The 18,087-nt window shown below is 44.1% G+C and overlaps 1 protein-coding gene across 1 annotated transcript in view; it reads left to right on the top strand.

The window, feature by feature from the left end:
- Positions 1–4,810: 4,810 nt before the first annotated feature.
- Positions 4,811–18,087, top strand: part of LOC135509025 (kinesin-like protein KIF21A) — a 65,677-nt gene continuing 52,400 nt past the window's right edge. The window contains 1 exon segment of the mRNA XM_064929316.1: positions 4,811–5,223. Within this exon segment, the coding sequence (XP_064785388.1) occupies positions 5,180–5,223 (44 nt within the window). The 5' untranslated portion in view covers positions 4,811–5,179.

Here is an 18,087-nt window from a genome sequence, read left to right as displayed (position 1 = left end):
TTGGTGTGGATTATTGTTTTGCTTGTCTAAAGTCTGCTTGTAGTGTATTATTAATCCTTTGCTACTTGGTATAATAGTATAGTGGTGTATTCATTTCCAATGCTTATAAAGTCCCACAAATGTGTAGTTATTGCATTTGTTTCTGTCCTTGATTATTATTTGGATTAATTTCTTTATGTCTGCTCTTGGTGGATTATCAGTAGATTATTAGTGGATTAGGTGGTACTATCTGGAGATGTGGATTATCATGTCTGCTTGTCTCTGGGTGGATTATTATGTCTGCCATGTCTGCTTGTCTTGGTGGACCTTGTGTGGGTGGATTAATGTCTGCTTGTCTTGGTTTTTATTAAATTGTTTTATTGGCACATTTGTGCTTGTCTTGGTGGATTATCAAGCTTGTCTTAATTTGTTTGAATATTTTGATGACATTACTATATTTATTAATCCTTTGTCTGCTTGTCTTGGTGGATTACAGATTGCACATTGATAAACCTTGGTGGATTAATGAAATGATTAACCTTGGTGGATTATCATTTCCTTTCTTGGTGGATTATTGTTTCTGCTTGTCTTGGTGGATTAGTTTTTTGGTGGATGTCTGCTTTGTGGGTGGATTTTTTCCTTGCATTCAAATCAATTAAAGTGCACATGATCTTGGTGGAAATGCAGTCTTGTCTTGGTGGTGTTCTTGTCTTGGTGGATTATTGTTTCTGTGTCTTGTTTTGATGGATTATTGTTTCTGCTTGTTTTGGTGGATTATCATGTCTGCTTGTCTTGGTGGATTATTATGTCTGCTTGTCTTGGTGGATTATTATTTCTGCTTGTCTTGGTGGATTATTATGTCTGCTTGTCTTGGTGGATTATTATGTCTGCTTGTCTTGGTGGATTATCATGTCTGCTTGTCTTGGTGGATTATTATGTCTGCTTGTCTTGGTGGATTATTATGTCTGCTTGTCTTGGTGGATTATTATGCTTGTCTTGGTGGATTATCATGTCTGCTTGTCTTGGTGGATTATTATGTCTGCTTGTCTTGGTGGATTATTATGTCTGCTTGTCTTGGTGGATTATTATTTCTGCTTGTCTTGGTGGATTATCATGTCTGCTTGTCTTGGTGGATTATTGTTTCTGCTTGTCTTGGTGGATTATTATGTTTTGGTGGATTATCATGTCTGCTTGTCTTGGTGGATTATTATGTCTGCTTGTCTTGGTGGATTATTATGTCTGCTTGTCTTGGTGGATTATTATGTCTGCTTGTCTTGGTGGATTATCATGTCTGCTTGTCTTGGTGGATTATCATGTCTGCTTGTCTTGGTGGATTATTATGTCTTGGTGGATTATTATGTCTGCTTGTCTTGGTGGATTATTATGTCTGCTTGTCTTGGTGGATTATCATGTCTGCTTGTGTGGGTGGTTTCTGCTTGTCTTGGTGGATTATTATGTTTTGGTGGATTATCATGTATGCTTGTCTTGGTGGATTATTATTTCTGCTTGTCTTGGTGGATTATTATGTCTGCTTGTCTTGGTGGATTATCATGTCTGCTTGTCTTGGTGGATTATTATGTCTGCTTGTCTTGGTGGATTATTATGTCTGCTGGTGATTATCATGTTGCTTGTCTTGGATTATTATTTCTGCTTGTCTTGGTGGATTATTTCATGTCTGCTTGTCTTGGTGGATTATTATGTCTGCTTGTCTTGGGTGTCTTGGTGGATTATTATGTCTGATTATCATGTCTTGGTGGATTATCATGTCTGCTTGTCTTGGTGGATTATTATGTCTGCTTGTCTTGGTGGATTATTATGTCTGCTTGTCTTGGTGGATTATTATGTCTGCTTGTCTTGGTGGATTATCATGTCTGCTTGTCTTGGTGGATTGGTGGATTTATGTCTGCTTGTCTTGGTGGATTATTATGTCTGCATGTTTTGGTGGATTATCATGTCTGCTTGTCTTGGTGGATTATCATGTCTGCTTGTGTGGGTGGATTATCATGTCTGCTTGTCTTGGTGGATTATTATGTCTGGGTGGATTATTATGTCTGCTTGTCTTGGTGGATTATTATGTCTGCTTGTCTTGGTGGATTATTATGTCTGCTTGTCTTGGTGGATTATTATTGGATTATCATGTCTGCTTGTCTTGGTGGATTATTATGTCTGCTTGTCTTGGTGGATTATTATGTCTGCTTGTCTTGGTGGATTATTATGTCTGCTTGTCTTGGTGGATTATGTCTGGGTGGATTATCATCTGTCTTGTCTTGGTGGATTATTATGTCTGCTTGTCTTGGTGGATTATTATGTCTGCTTGTCTTGGTGGATTATTATGTCTTGGTGGATTATTATGTCTGCTTGTCTTGGTGGATTATTATGTCTTGGTGGATTATTATGTCTGCTTGTCTTGGTGGATTATTATGTCTGCTTGTCTTGGTGGATTATTATGTCTGCTTGTCTTGGTGGATTATTATGTCTGCTTGTCTTGGTGGATTATTATGTCTGCTTGTCTGCTTGTCTTGGTGGATTATTATGTCTGCTTGTCTTGGTGGATTGGATTATTATGTCTGCTTGTCATGTCTGCTTGTCTTGGTGGATTATTATGTGCTTGTCTTGGTGGATTATTATGTCTGCTTGTCATGTCTGTCTTGTCTTGGTGGATTATTATGTCTGCTTGTCTTGGTGGATTATCATGTCTGCTTGTCTTGGTGGATTATTATGTCTGCTTGTCTTGGTGGATTATCATGTCTGCTTGTCTGGGTGGATTATCATGTCTGCTTGTCTGGGTGGATTATCATGTCTGCTTGTCTGGGTGGATAATTATATCTTCTTGTCTTGGTGGATTATTATGTCTGCTTGTTTCATACCTACTGTATTTATACAAATTAAAGCACACATGCATTTTTTTGTAGGTTGGCATGGCAAGTGTTTCCCAGTCAAATTGAATAGTTACTGTTGACTATTTTTTAAGTAAGCTACTGACTCAGGTGTACCATGTTTTTGAGAAAGTGAAATATTCTGTAGTTAATGCACTTTAATTTAAAGGGAAATCATTGAACTAGGCAAGTCAGTTAAGAACTATTTCTTATTTACAATGATGGCCTAGGAACAGTTGGTTAACTGCTTTGTTCAGGGGTAGAATGACAGATTTTTACCTTGTCAGCTCTGGGATTTGATCTAGCAACCTTTCGGTTATTGGTCCAATGCTCTAAACACTAGGCTACCTGCTTTGTGAATAAAGCAAATTAGAAGCATTGCTGTATATAATTCATTTACGCTGTGAAATTGTTGATAGATACTATTTGTTGGTTGAAAAAAAAACCATAGGAAAAAAACAATCTTCAGCATTTTTCCCAGCACCATGTTCACTCCGTAGTTTACAGTATTTCCACATACTTGACATTGTGTGCTCTGGTCAAGCTCTACAGTGGGTTGTGTTAACTGATAGGTGTATCCTTGGTGATAGTCAGACCAGCTCTTGAGTGGTGCAGCGGTCTAAGGCACTGCAAGAGGCATCACTATAGTACCTGGTTCGAATCTAGGCTGTATCACATCTGGCTGTGATTGGAGTCCCATAGGGCGGCGCACAATTGCCCGGAGTAGGCCATCATTGTAAATCAGAATTTGTTCTTAACTGACTTGCCTAGTTAAATAAAAGGTTCATAAAAAAGTATATATATAATAAATTGTTGTGAGAAGACTGTAACCAGACACTACTGCTTTTGGCCTGGGGACTGGAGGAAAGGGGGTGAGGTTCATAGGGTGTGGAGATTAAGGCCGGTAGACCTCAACAATAAAAGGACTTACCAGGGTGGGGTTAATTGGTATGGATTTAAAATATATTTAACACAACATACTAAGTACTCTAATATCTAACAGTAACAACTGTTGTTCTCCCCCATAAGGAGATACATATATTGTTAGGGCACAAGAAGTGCCTTAGGTGTAGGCACCGCATCTCAGTGCTAGAGGCATCACTACAGACCCTGGTTTGATCCTGGGCTGTATCACAACTGGCCGGCGGCGCACAATTGGCCTGGGTTTGGCCGTCATTGTAAAAAATTATTTGTTCTTAACTGACTTGCCTATCAAGGTTCAAGGTTAAAAAAATATTTTAAAAAGAGCACTAGATGATTCACAGGTCATATAGGCAAAGTAGCCTACTGAAAAAGGTTATTAAATGGGTATTTACATCTGTAGTAATACCAGATGATTGCATGGGGGCGCTGTTTAACCTGAGTGACAGTGTTACCGCAAAAGGTGACATATCATAGTAGTAATTCAGAGTGTATGACACTAAAAAGTCATGGTCACATTAAATCCTCAGCTACAACAAGACAGCCACAAGCATCTCACAGGCTAGAGGAAAATGAAAGGGCACTGATTTGATGACAACAAAGAGTTCTGTATAGATGGAGCCTACCAACTGCTGTGTGTCTCAACTGTGTGTAAGTGTGTTGGTGAAAAAACGAATTATTTTCAAACCAAATGGTAAAATAAATGTTTAATTCAATTGTTTTACTCTATGATGTAGTAGGCTAGTAGTCTTATTAGTTGTTCATGATCTTTCAGTTAGATTTTGATGATCTGACTGATAACAAGCAGTATCATGGTCCTCATTGAAAGCATACTATTATACTATTACTATTATTTTGTCAGAATGGTATTCAAAGAGTACACGTGGCATGACGTCACTCACGCACTACATTTCTTCCAAAAGTCTAAATTGGAGTTGACCTCCATGCGCATTGTGATGTCAACACTCAACCTTCACCACAGCGCACCGAGAAGAAGGCGTGGCTTGGTGACGCATTGCGGCTCGAGCAGGATCGGTGTGTGCATTGTGCGGGAGGCGTGTATCCCTCTCCCAACCAAAGAGCAAGGAGAGAAATCGACTGGACCACGCAACAGCCTCTCTGCTCCAAACAGAATGTCGTCAAGGAATGTATTCTAGCTGGAAATGCAAGGGAGCACCGACCAGTCGCAGTATTTTATTTAAAATCTATAGACCCATAATAATCTGAAATATGGCTGAAGTGAAGTCGAGGTGAGTTGCGCTGTTGCTCAGACAACTTGCTGTTGAGTGGTGCGCACTCCACTCTCCGCCTCTCGCCAGCCAGCCTGTCGGATGAAAAGAAAACGGATAGATCCCCTTCTTTTTTGTTCTTCTATCAATCGATAGTCATTAGACTGTGGAATCATGTCGATGGGACAGGACGAAAACTCAGTCCGGGTGGCTTTGAGGTAAGTCTTCAAGCCGTACATTTAATTGCTTTACTTTGCATAACTGTCGGCACAATTACATATTTGGGAGGTAGCCTACCTGTCACCACCAGCTCAGCAGAATGCATGACCCGTTAAAGGAGATGTAGGAGATTAATTTTAGGCCTTGCATCATCTGTTGATAGTTGCCACTCTAGGCGTTTTATGATTTATTTCATAGTAGGCTAACATCAAAGACTGGATCTGAAACTCTGTGGAAACATTGGGATACATTTGTAGCCAACAGTTACATCTTTTTCTGTAAAATGTGTTGCGGTGTGATGGTCTTTGAGGACGCACGATATGAATTTAGGAATTTGCAGTTGATAGTTTACATATAGGACTAGGCTATTGTGTCGCGTGTCACAGAAGTACTAAAGAAATGTGATAGCCTGCATTGTCTCCATGCATGACGCAGCATTATCACACGCCCAAAGAAAAAACCTGAAGGGTGCACATATGGCAGGTGTCTTCGCATGCCATTTGTCTCTCCCACCAGCCTAGGAATGGATGGTACAGTATCATGCTTGTTCTGTAACGATTGAACGGTTGGAAAGACAGATCTGGCCTTTATAGCTCCTTGGCGGTGTGCCGGAGTCTCTTTCAGGCATCCTTTCAAAGAAGACAGTTGATCCACAGTTGATCGATGAAAGGAGCGCTTTACTGACAGGCTTCAAGGAAGACAGCCAACCGTTTAATAGGCAAAAAGCTCTAACCGTTTCTGGTTAATTGATTGTTTGTTTCCAGTTAAGAATACATTGCAATGGCCTTCTTTAGCTCAGAAGCCTACAGAAAGTGAACAGTAGCCAAATAATAGGTTATTTTGTTCATACTTAAGGCTATAGAATGTGTTAATCATAGGACCCTAAAATATTTGGTTAATTGCTTAGACAGGCTTGTGTATTTTCCACATGAAGAAGTAATGTCATCCACAGTCTGTTATCTGCAGAATAAGGCTGCTCCTCGCTAGGAGACATGCTGAGGTCAGGTGGCACACTGACAGATGTCTCGAATGGCACAATGGGACAGTTGGCACACATGCAGTACTAGCCTGCCTTTCACTTTGTGTGTGTCCGTCTCTTTGTCTCCATCTCTCCGTCAGTCTCTCTCACACAGACACACACCCAGTAGACCGTCTAGTAATTCAGTGTGAATATTGTGATGTTCTCTGTTAGATTAGTGTTGTATAATAATGTCTGACACAAGCAGCTGACTGTTTTGTCAGCTCTATGGTACTTCACGTCCACGGTCCCCATAGTAACAATCCTTCTGGAATAACTGAGACCCTTGACCCAGTCTCCAATCTCTGAGTTCTCATTGTGTGCATGCGTGCTTGTGAGAGAGAGAGTGACCATATTCCTGGCCCAGTCTCCTATTATTGTTTATGTCTGTATTTTCAGATATTTTTTTGATTGAACAGATAATGGAAGAGTGGTTGAATGGAAAGCTCGGAGGGAAGGTTGTCACAGGGCAGAGAGGCGGCGTTGAACCCATTCCAATACGGCCATGCAATGCATGTGGGCTTCGGAGTGGTGGCACTAAACGCTAGGCCACGTAAGCCACATCAGTCTCCTATTTTGCAAGACTTTGTCCTCCCATGGTGCTGGCCAGAGGGTCCATAGCTAATACTGAAAAGTAGTCTTCTCATTAGCAAATGGCCCATACTGAGGGGGTCGTGTTGGCCTAAAGACATGTGCTCCCATTGTTTCCAGTCCGAACTAGTCTAACTTTCTAGTTGGCTTCCCCAAGGCTGCTGACATGCGGCTAACATACTCCCCTTGACCTGGGGTCAACACATGTGTTCCCAATCCAGTGGCAAGCCTATACATTGTATAAGCCAACCTTTACTGTGTGTGTGTGTGTGTGTGAAATAGAGGGGAGAGTGATACAGGACACATTTCTGACTATTCTCAGTGGTTTGTACAGTAAAGGCTGTATTTGTACAATACTCAACAGAACAGCTCTTCCTGACAGTTATTAATGGTTGTAATGAGAGGAGGAGTTGAGGTAAAGAGGTACTTGTTGAACCAGCCAGATAAGGTTATTATGTCAATGCAAACTACTTAAACTCCACATAATGGGAGAGGCCCTTCAGTCAAGTCAAGGTGGTAAGAGATGTTTGTCGACAGTACTGACTTTTTACTGTGTGTGTGTGTGTGTGTGTGTGTGCTCAAGCAAGTGTGTGTAAGCATGTGAACGTGCTTGTTTCACTCACAGGGTTTGCACAAGGTGCTTGAGGTGCTTAAAGTACTTGAATTTGGCACTCTGAAATTGAAGTACTGGAGTACCTTGAAAATCAGATATTTTCTCAAGTTGGTACTTGAAAAGTACTTGAATTCAAATGAGAAGAGAACAGACAATTCTCAAATATGTTAATATGAAAAATGTTAGAAAAATGTATTGGTCTTGCAAATTAATTTCCAGGCAGACTACTGAGTTTTATTTCCTCACATGTTTGGCTCTCTGGTTGCTAGGCTAGCTCACTCTTTCCGCCCACACTGCCACTCAGCCAATCAGGTACAGAACTGCCTGATTATGCGCCGCCAAACGTCACATTGATAGCTAAAATGTTGGGCAAATGTAGATCCAATCCCGCCTGGCAGTATATTGATGTTTATGAATGTGTTTTGCCAGACCCAAACAGGGATGTAGTGGAGGGTAAACGCTGTTTACCCACCTTTTTAATTGAGTTAATTATCATTTGCACACTTATTATTGTGTTCCCAGCGTTGATCAATGCTCAGAAGGCTCCTTGATCTGAGTCCTAATAGCGTCTACCTTTGCGAATGAGTGGAATCATGAATATGCTCCCTCGTATTTGCCTTGTAAGCTGTAATGTAATTCACCACCACAGCATAGGCCGAGAGTTGAAACAAACGACCTCCGCCCAGACCTATAGTGGCAAGGTCAAAGAGACTGAGGCTGACAGTGCGGTTTTCATTTTTTAAATACATTTTTATCCCTCGACTCCTGCCATTTCAACAGACATCACCCAAACAATAACCCCTGACACAGAGAATGAGTGTACAGCTGGTAAATAGTTGCTGATATTTCAGTTAGATGTCTAGCTAGATAAGTAGCTCGAGCTCTGGCTGTTAGCCAGGTAGCCAGCTATAACTAGCTAGCTGGCTAAAAGGATGAAGTTAGAAGCTAATGTTGAACGGAGCTTGATCTCAGCAAGAGCAGTTGACTGAAATTAAGCTAGCTATAATCGAAAGATGGGCTACTATAAATTCTCATAACAAAATAGCTTTTCTTTACAGAGAATAGTGAGACAGACAGGGGGAGAGATTGGTTGTACAGTGGTGCCCAAACTTGGCAAAAAATGTAAATAGGGTCCCTTGAGCTAATCAATCTTATCAAACACATTCATAACTTCTTTCTCTTCAAATGCTTTTAGAAAACAACAATTTAGATTCAACAAAGGGCCTTTTACACTGTTAAAATTCACTTTCATGTTATTATGTTTTGGGAAAGCCCGTGGGACCTAAAATGTAGTGAAATATAAAGTCAATTTAAATGTAAAGAAATGTAATATTATTAGCACTTAAACACATATAAAGGCAACATTCAACAATTTCAAAGATCTTGTGGCGAATAGGAACTACTACAAATTGATGGTCCTTAAAAATGAGTATTAGTGCTGGAAAATGTACTTGAAAGTCCTTGAATTTGACTTTCCACTGTCTGTACGAACACTGCACTCATCTGTAGGACTGGTTTTGACTACCAGAATAACTGGCTTTCCATTGTTAGTCCTTATAATCATGTAATTACAACTATAGGTGGATGAACATGACTTGTGCTAATATCCACATCAAGACAGTAATGTTCTGTGGGATCTGGTACACAAACTGTCTTAAGGGACAATGACCAGAAGAACAATAATATGTTACCGTTTTGGCCATACAGGCCAGAAGGTAAGGACAACTCACTTCTCTCCAGCATGTGTATTTGCCCCGAGCAGGCCGTGGTGGGGGAAGAAGAGTAGGAGGAGAGATTGAGGAACATTCAGATCTGTATTTGTCACCCATGGCAGCGTTGGACAAACACAAAGGGCCCTATAAGCCTCCCAGACTCTCTGCTTTGTCCTGGTCCACTGAGCCAAGCTACGGTGTCACACTCAGCCCGCCACTGGCCTGGCCCACAGACTGGCCGTGTGTGTGCATGCGTGTTAATATGTGAGGGGGTATATCGGATGTGTTCTGCTTCATACCTCTGGTACTGAGACATCCTTGTGTTAGCAGCATGCAACATAGCAGTGTGCTTTGATTGTGGTGCCTATAATATAGGCTAGTTAAGTCCTATCATTTCAATATGTAATGTATCCTAATTATAGTCCCCGCAGTAGTTCAATTTTCCTTTTCAAAGTGAATCTCTGTAAAGGCTTGCCTTTTTAACATAGACCATGTGGGTGACCTTCTTTTAGAACTGTAGGCGATTCCTTTCCGAGGCAGGCAGCACTAAGCATAGCCTACACTTAAACTGAACTTGCCCAGAAATAGACCAGTGCATTGCTGGAAGACCTCGGTTATCTATAACATGACGTCTGAGGGGTCAGCGAATTCTGCCAGTCCCAGACACATCCGCATAATGGGAAAACCACTGCGACTGCGGAAACTCCTGGCCCCCATGTGGACATGCTTTACGGCACAGAATGGAGACCCCTCCATCTCTTGTTGATTTTTGCACTTGCAAAACACATTTAATGTAGTTATATAGTACATTGGTTGGTATGGGTACACCACACCCATGAAAATGTTGCTCACTTTCTCCCCATTTTTCCTTTCTTTCTTTGTCTTTTTCACGCCCTCTATCTCTTGTGTCATTGTCTTTCTCTCTCTCCGTCCCTCACTCCCCTTTCAAGTAAAGTGGCCATAAGTAGCTCTGCGTATGTAACACAAATAATATATTACTCGCTATTAGCCTCTCTACTTATAGCAAGGTAGCAACACATTATGTTGTCAGACTGGCAGCCTAACTGGTGATAAACATAAATAGGTTTCTGTCCTTAAATAGCGCTCTATGCTTGTTTTAGCAAGCTGTCTGTCACACTGTCACCTCTTTAGTGACAGTATGCATATCTTTTATTTTTCCTTAGTCATCAACAATAGCCCAGTTCAGGGATGAGCGACTTTGATGGGGGTAACGGCTACAAAAACTCAGAACTCATCATGAGGGGCCGCAGTGGCTCGCCGGTCCTACCCATATCCATACCCACACATGTAGTCATAGCCAGTCCTACCCATATCCATACCCACGCATGTAGTCATAGCCAGTCCTACCCATATCCATACCCACGCATGTAGTCATAGCCAGTCCTACCCATATCCATACCCACACATGTAGTCATAGCCAGTCCTACCCATATCCATACCCACGCATGTAGTCATAGCCAGTCCTACCCATATCCATACCCACACATGTAGTCATAGCCAGTCCTACCCATATCCATACCCACGCATGTAGTCATAGCCAGTCCTACCCATATCCATACATGTAGTCATAGCCAGTCCTACCCATATCCATACCCACACATGTAGTCATAGCCAGTCCTACCCATATCCATACCCACACATGTAGCCATAGCCAGTCCTACCCATATCCATACCCACACATGTAGTCATAGCCAGTCCTACCCATATCCATACATGTAGTCATTTACATTTACATTTCATTTACACACTTTACGCTCTTATCCAGAGCGACTTACAAGTTGGTGAATTCACCTTCTGACATCCAGTGGAACAGCCACTTTACAATAGTGCATCTAAATCATTAAGGGGGGGTGGTGAGAAGGATTACTTATCCTATCCTAGGTATTCCTTGAAGAGGTGGGGTTTCAGGTGTCTCCGGAAGGTGGTGATTGACTCCGCTGTCCTGGCGTCGTGAGGGAGTTTGTTCCACCATTGGGGGGCCAGAGCAGCGAACAGTTTTGACTGGGCTGAGCGGGAACTGTACTTCCTCAATGGTAGGGAGGCGAGCAGGCCAGAGGTGGATGAACGCAGTGCCCTTGCTTGGGTGTAGGGCCTGATCAGAGCCTGGAGGTACTGCGGTGCCGTTCCCCTCACAGCTCCGTAGGCAAGCACCATGGTCTTGTAGCGGATGCGAGCTTCAACTGGAAGCCAGTGGAGAGAGCGGAGGAGCGGGGTGACGTGAGAGAACTTGGGAAGGTTGAACACCACACGGGCTGCGGCGTTCTGGATGAGTTGTAGGGGTTTAATGGCACAGGCAGGGAGCCCAGCCAACAGCGAGTTGCAGTAATCCAGACGGGAGATGACAAGTGCCTGGATTAGGACCTGCGCCGCTTCCTGTGTGAGGCAGGGTCGTACTCTGCGGATGTTGTAGAGCATGAACCTACAGGAACGGGCCACCGCCATGATGTTGGTTGAGAACGACAGGGTGTTGTCCAGGATCACGCCAAGGTTCTTAGCGCTCTGGGAGGAGGACACAATGGAGTTGTCAACCGTGATGGCGAGATCATGGAACGGGCAGTCCTTCCCCGGGAGGAAGAGCAGCTCCGTCTTGCCGAGGTTCAGCTTGAGGTGGTGATCCGTCATCCACACTGATATGTCTGCCAGACATGCAGAGATGCGATTCGCCACCTGGTCATCAGAAGGGGGAAAGGAGAAGATTAATTGTGTGTCGTCTGCATAGCAATGATAGGAGAGACCATGTGAGGTTATGACAGAGCCAAGTGACTTGGTGTATAGCGAGAATAGGAGAGGGCCTAGAACAGAGCCCTGGGGGACACCAGTGGTGAGAGCGCGTGGCGAGGAGACAGATTCTCGCCACGCCACCTGGTAGGAGCGACCTGTCAGGTAGGACGCAATCCAAGCGTGGGCCGCGCCGGAGATGCCCAACTCGGAGAGGGTGGAGAGGAGGATCTGATGGTTCACAGTATCGAAGGCAGCCGATAGGTCTAGAAGGATGAGAGCAGAGGAGAGAGAGTTAGCTTTAGCAGTAGTCATAGCCAGTCCTACCCTTATCCATACCCACACATGTAGTCATATCCAGTCCTACCCATATCCATACCCACACATGTAGTCATAGCCAGTCCTACCCATATCCATACCCACACATGTAGTCATAGCCAGTCCTACCCATACCCACACATGTAGTCATAGCCAGTCCTACCCATATCCATACATGTAGTCATAGCCAGTCCTACCCATATCCATACCCACACATGTAGTCATATCCAGTCCTACCCATATCCATACCCACACATGTAGTCATAGCCAGTCCTACCCATATCCATACATGTAGTCATAGCCAGTCCTACCCATATCCATACCCACACATGTAGTCATAGCCAGTCCTACCCATATCCATACCCACGCATGTAGTCATAGCCAGTCCTACCCATATCCATACCCACGCATGTAGTCATAGCCAGTCCTACCCATATCCATACCCACGCATGTAGTCATAGCCAGTCCTACCCATATCCATACATGTAGTCATAGCCAGTCCTACCCATATCCATACCCACACATGTAGTCATAGCCAGTCCTACCCATACCCACACATGTAGTCATAGCCGGTCCTACCCATATCCATACCCACACATGTAGTCATAGCCGGTCCTACCCATATCCATACCCACACATGTAGTCATAGCCGGTCCTACCCATATCCATACCCACACATGTAGTCATAGCCAGTCCTACCCATATCCACACATGTAGTCATAGCCAGTCCTACCCATATCCATACATGTAGTCATAGCCAGTCCTACCCATACCCACACATGTAGTCATAGCCAGTCCTACCCATATCCACACATGTAGTCATAGCCAGTCCTACCCATATCCATACCCACACATGTAGTCATAGCCAGTCCTACCCATATCCATACATGTAGTCATAGCCAGTCCTACCCATACCCACACATGTAGTCATAGCCAGTCCTACCCATATCCACACATGTAGTCATAGCCAGTCCTACCCATATCCATATCCACACATGTAGTCATAGCCGGTCCTACCCATATCCATACCCACACATGTAGTCATAGCTGGTCCTACCCATATCCATACCCACACATGTAGTCATAGCCAGTCCTACCCATATCCATACATGTAGTCATAGCCGGTCCTACCCATATCCATACCCACACATGTAGTCATAGCCAGTCCTACCCATATCCACACATGTAGTCATAGCCAGTCCTACCCATATCCATACATGTAGTCATAGCCAGTCCTACCCATATCCACACATGTAGTCATAGCCAGTCCTACCCATACCCACACATGTAGTCATAGCCAGTCCTACCCATATCCACACATGTAGTCATAGCCAGTCCTACCCATATCCATACCCACGCATGTAGTCATAGCCGGTCCTATCCATATCCACACATGTAGTCATAGCCGGTCCTACCCATGTCCACGCATGTAGTCATAGCCGGTCCTACCCATATCCATGCATGTAGTCATAGCCGGTCCTACCCATATCCATACATGTAGTCATAGCCAGTCCTACCCATATCCATACATGTAGTCATAGCCAGTCCTACCCATATCCATACCCACGCATGTAGTCATAGCCAGTCCTACCCATATCCATACATGTAGTCATAGCCAGTCCTACCCATATCCACACATGTAGTCATAGCCGGTCCTACCCATATCCATACATGTAGTCATAGCCGGTCCTATCCATATCCAACTTTAACGTTTTAGAGTTAATTTCTAATCATTTTGCCATGGACCGTAGAGAAAAAAATCATAACTTTACAGCTAATTTCTTGCAACTCTACACATTTTGCCATAGGGTGGACAGATATTTTGCAGTTTTTAATATAATATCTGAGTGAGTGATGGGGGCCCCTTGGCCAGAAATTTGAGCATGCTTACTACAAGTTTAGATAGCTGTCCTGCTAGATTCATTCAACAATCTAAAATGTTTAGCTGACATGGCTCATTGATTGACTATCAGTGACTGATGCACAACCACATTTTGAAAATGCGCCTTGTGTATTCTACTATTTTTAACTTGCAACAGTAAATTGAGACCCCGACTGAGTTTGTTTTATTGATCTGTGGGCCACCAGTTGCCCCTTCCTGGCCTAGTTGAATATCATATGATTACTATACTGTAAACATATGCAATCAGTTTCACCCCTCCACACATCTGTTGTCATATTGTCACACCCACACACAGTCTGCCACTCGCCTTACCATGTCATACAAATACATTCTCTTTTGCTGTGCTGGAGGCAGGCCATACAAGTGAGTCCTGTCCACCTGTCCTGCTGCTTACACACTGGTAGCTACACACATAAGCTACACACACTGTTGGAATCTGCATATGCATGATGTGGATGTGGTACATTTCCATCAGGTGAAACAGCTTTTCTTGCCAGGATGAATCACCATGTCGTGTTAATTGACCATTCCTGTGTATGCTATGCGTTGTAAAGAAAAGTATATTATTTCGTAACCTGAAGCAAGTGTCCTTTAATCTTTGTTCACTTCCCGACTATTTCCAGTGAACTTCCACTTTAACGTTTAGGCTCGTCTCGTTGCCTGAAAACAGCTTCACATGGTGGTCTTTTTCACTTCTCTGTCTGCATTTTCTGGGCCTAGCTTTTGTGTCAAGCCCTCACTGGTTGGCCCACTGTTGACACAAAGATGGGAGTCCCCTGTCAACACAGCACGGTTGGCTGCAGGTGGATCCCAAGCTTGATGTCCTGGAGGGCCTTGGGGTGAGGGAGGGGCATTTTTCTAATGAAAAGCAGCGCTATTCCCCGAACACATTGGGCTTTGTTGTTCCTTCATCTTGCCATGTCATTTTAATCAAATTGTGACAATCATTGTGTGAGTTGCAGCTGATTGACATCCCTGAGTTTGTTTTCTATTATTAAACTGTTATGTTGTTGCACATTATACAACTTGCAATGTCTGTTTTTTTTATATCTTTGTTATTGATAATGACAACCTGGTGATCATTTCTTGTTCTCATGTCATGAGAAACTTTGCTTGTTGTTCAAGGATCTACCACTGTCATGTGTTGTAAGTTGCTTAGGTTGCCATAACTCTGATTAGTTAAGGCTAGTGACAACTTCTGCAGGTTTTACCACCAGTGTTAGGGGGAGGGGGATCTTTCTCCCTCTGTTTTCCTCTCGTGTGTGTGCGCGTGCTTGTATTTTCCATTTGTTGACAGCTAGAAAACAACCCCTCTGCTCTGACTGTTCCCTCTCCAGCCAGAGTGAAGCACCAGGCCAGACAGGCGTCTCTCTGAGGCACACTGAACACTGCTTTACTGCTTCCTGTAGGTCAGATGTCACAAAACAGTCCACCCTGGCTTGTGATTATTAGGGGTGCCCATTGGAGGGGATGGTTAGGTGGAGTTAATCATCTCATCTGTTGTCAACAAGGGGAAAAGAGAGGGAGAAATACCGTTGAAGTTTTCCATAGTCACCAAGGATATCTTATCCTCCCGGATCCTGATCTTTAAGTGAGAGCTCACTTATAGCCACAATGCTGAGTTTGTTTTTCAGTCTAACTTTATTGTAACGCTGTAGTCCAGTACTCACACTGTCTGGTTCCGGTGTGGCTTAATTGGTAGAGCAGGGCACTTGCAATGCCAGGGTTGTGGGTTCGATTTCCACTGAGGGACCAGTATGAACAAATATGAAAATGTTTGCTCTAGATAAAGAGTGTCTGCAAAATAACTCAAATGGTGTAGTCCAGGACTCACACCGTCTGTCTCGAATTAATGGGGGGAGATGGTAACGTTTCATAACTTGGAGGGAAACCAGTTAACTGACCTAAGGTCATTATCTGACCCTGCCTTGCGTGCTAATCCACAGACAGACTGGAAGTGCCCTACATCGCTGGTCTGGGTTCAGTTAGTTTGCTCTGCTCTGTAATTAAGGCGTGAATCATAACTTCCACTAAAGTCAAATGTTTGCTTTTTAAGTGGAAGTTCGGATTCACCCCTAAGCAAGCCTAAAGGGTGAGGATTGGCCATCTGATCCTGAAGCTGTCGTTAAAAGGAGGTTCCTTCTGGGATGTGTGCTTCACTGCACTAAACCTCTGTGTGGGTTCCGTATTACCTTGGCAACCTTTTTTTTACTATGGCAACAGGATAAACACCATCCTCTCAGGGAGCTTTGGAGTGATATATTCTGGAGAAAGTGACTAGTTACACTAGTTAGTAAGTAACTAGTTACACTAGTTACACTAGTCACTGCTAGTGTTTACACTGCTAGTGTAAATTGCAATGTCATTATTGAGGCCTGTAATGACAGTTATTCTTTGTCTCTGATTTGACTAGAGGCACGTTCTGTGTCGAAACAAGGCAGCTTTCTGTCCTCCTCTCTGCATTCTTCCTCTCCTTTCCAGGACTGCTTTTAGGGAAAACAGAAAGGGAGTTTGGTTTCCTGCTGTCCTTTCTCAGAGAGAGAGAGAGGTGTGTATTTACCTGTGTGGGATTATAGATTGAGCAAGGCAGTTATGTTTGGGATGTGTTGCCAAAACAATGTCAGTGTACGAGAGGTGGTGAAGGCAGGATTAACAGGAATTGGTCTACAGTGTTGTTGGGTCAGGGGGGTACGACCTATACAGTGTTGTTGTGTCAGGGGGGATACGACCTATACAGTGTTGTTGTGTCAGGGGGATACGACCTATACAGTGTTGTTGTGTCGGGGGGGATACGACCTATACAGTGTTGTTGGGGTCAGGGGGATACGACCTATACAGTGTTGTTGTGTGTTGGGGGGGGATACGACCTATACAGTGTTGTTGTGTCAGGGGGGATACGACCTATACAGTGTTGTTGTGTCAGGGGGGATACGACCTATACAGTGTTGTTGTGTCAGGGGGGATACGACCTATACAGTGTTGTTGTGTCAGGGGGGATACGACCTATACAGTGTTGTTGTGTGGGGGGGGGATACGACCTATACAGTGTTGTTGTGTCGGGGGGGGGGGGATACGACCTATACAGTGTTGTTGTGTCGGGGGGGGATACGACCTATACAGTGTTGTTGTGTCGGGGGGGATACGACCTATACAGTGTTGTTGTGTCGGGGGGGATACGACCTATACAGTGTTGTTGTGTCAGTGTTGTTGGGGGGGGGATACAACCTATACAGTGTTGTTGTGTCGGGGGGGGGATACAACCTATACAGTGTTGTTATACAGTGTTGTTGTGGGGGGGGGATACGACCTATACAGTGTTGTTGGGGGGGGGGGGGGGGTACGACCTATACATTGTTGTTGTCAGGGGGGGGATACGACCTATACAGTGTTGTTGTGTCAGGGGGGGGGGGATACGACCTATACAGTGTTGTTGTGTCGGGGGGGGGATACGACCTATACAGTGTTGTTGTGTCGGGGGGGATACGACCTATACAGGGTTGTTGTGTCGGGGGGGGATACGACCTATACAGTGTTGTTGTGTCAGGGGGGGGATACGACCTATACATTGTTGTTGGGTCAGGGGGATACGACCTATACAGTGTTGTTGTGTCAGGGGGGATACGACCTATACAGTGTTGTTGGGTCAGGGGGGATACGACCTATACAGTGCTGTTGGGTCAGGGGGGATACTATTGTTGTTGGGTCAGGGGGGATACGACCTATACATTGTTGTTGGGTCAGGGGGATACGACCTATACAGTGTTGTTGTGTCAGGGGGGATACGACCTATACAGTGTTGTTGGGTCAGGGGGGATACGACCTATACAGTGTTGTTGGGTCAGGTGTTGTTGGGGGGGGGGATACGACCTATACAGTGTTGTTGGGTCAGGGGGGGGATCAGGGGGATACGACCTATACAGTGTTGTTGGGTCGGGGGGGATACGACCTATACGTTGTTGTTGTGTCGGG

This window comes from Oncorhynchus masou, chromosome 22, assembly GCF_036934945.1.
Source record: "Oncorhynchus masou masou isolate Uvic2021 chromosome 22, UVic_Omas_1.1, whole genome shotgun sequence".
In the NCBI taxonomy this organism is placed as follows: domain Eukaryota; kingdom Metazoa; phylum Chordata; class Actinopteri; order Salmoniformes; family Salmonidae; genus Oncorhynchus; species Oncorhynchus masou.
Note: the sequence above shows the minus strand (reverse complement) of the source record. Positions and strands in the feature narration are given on the sequence as shown.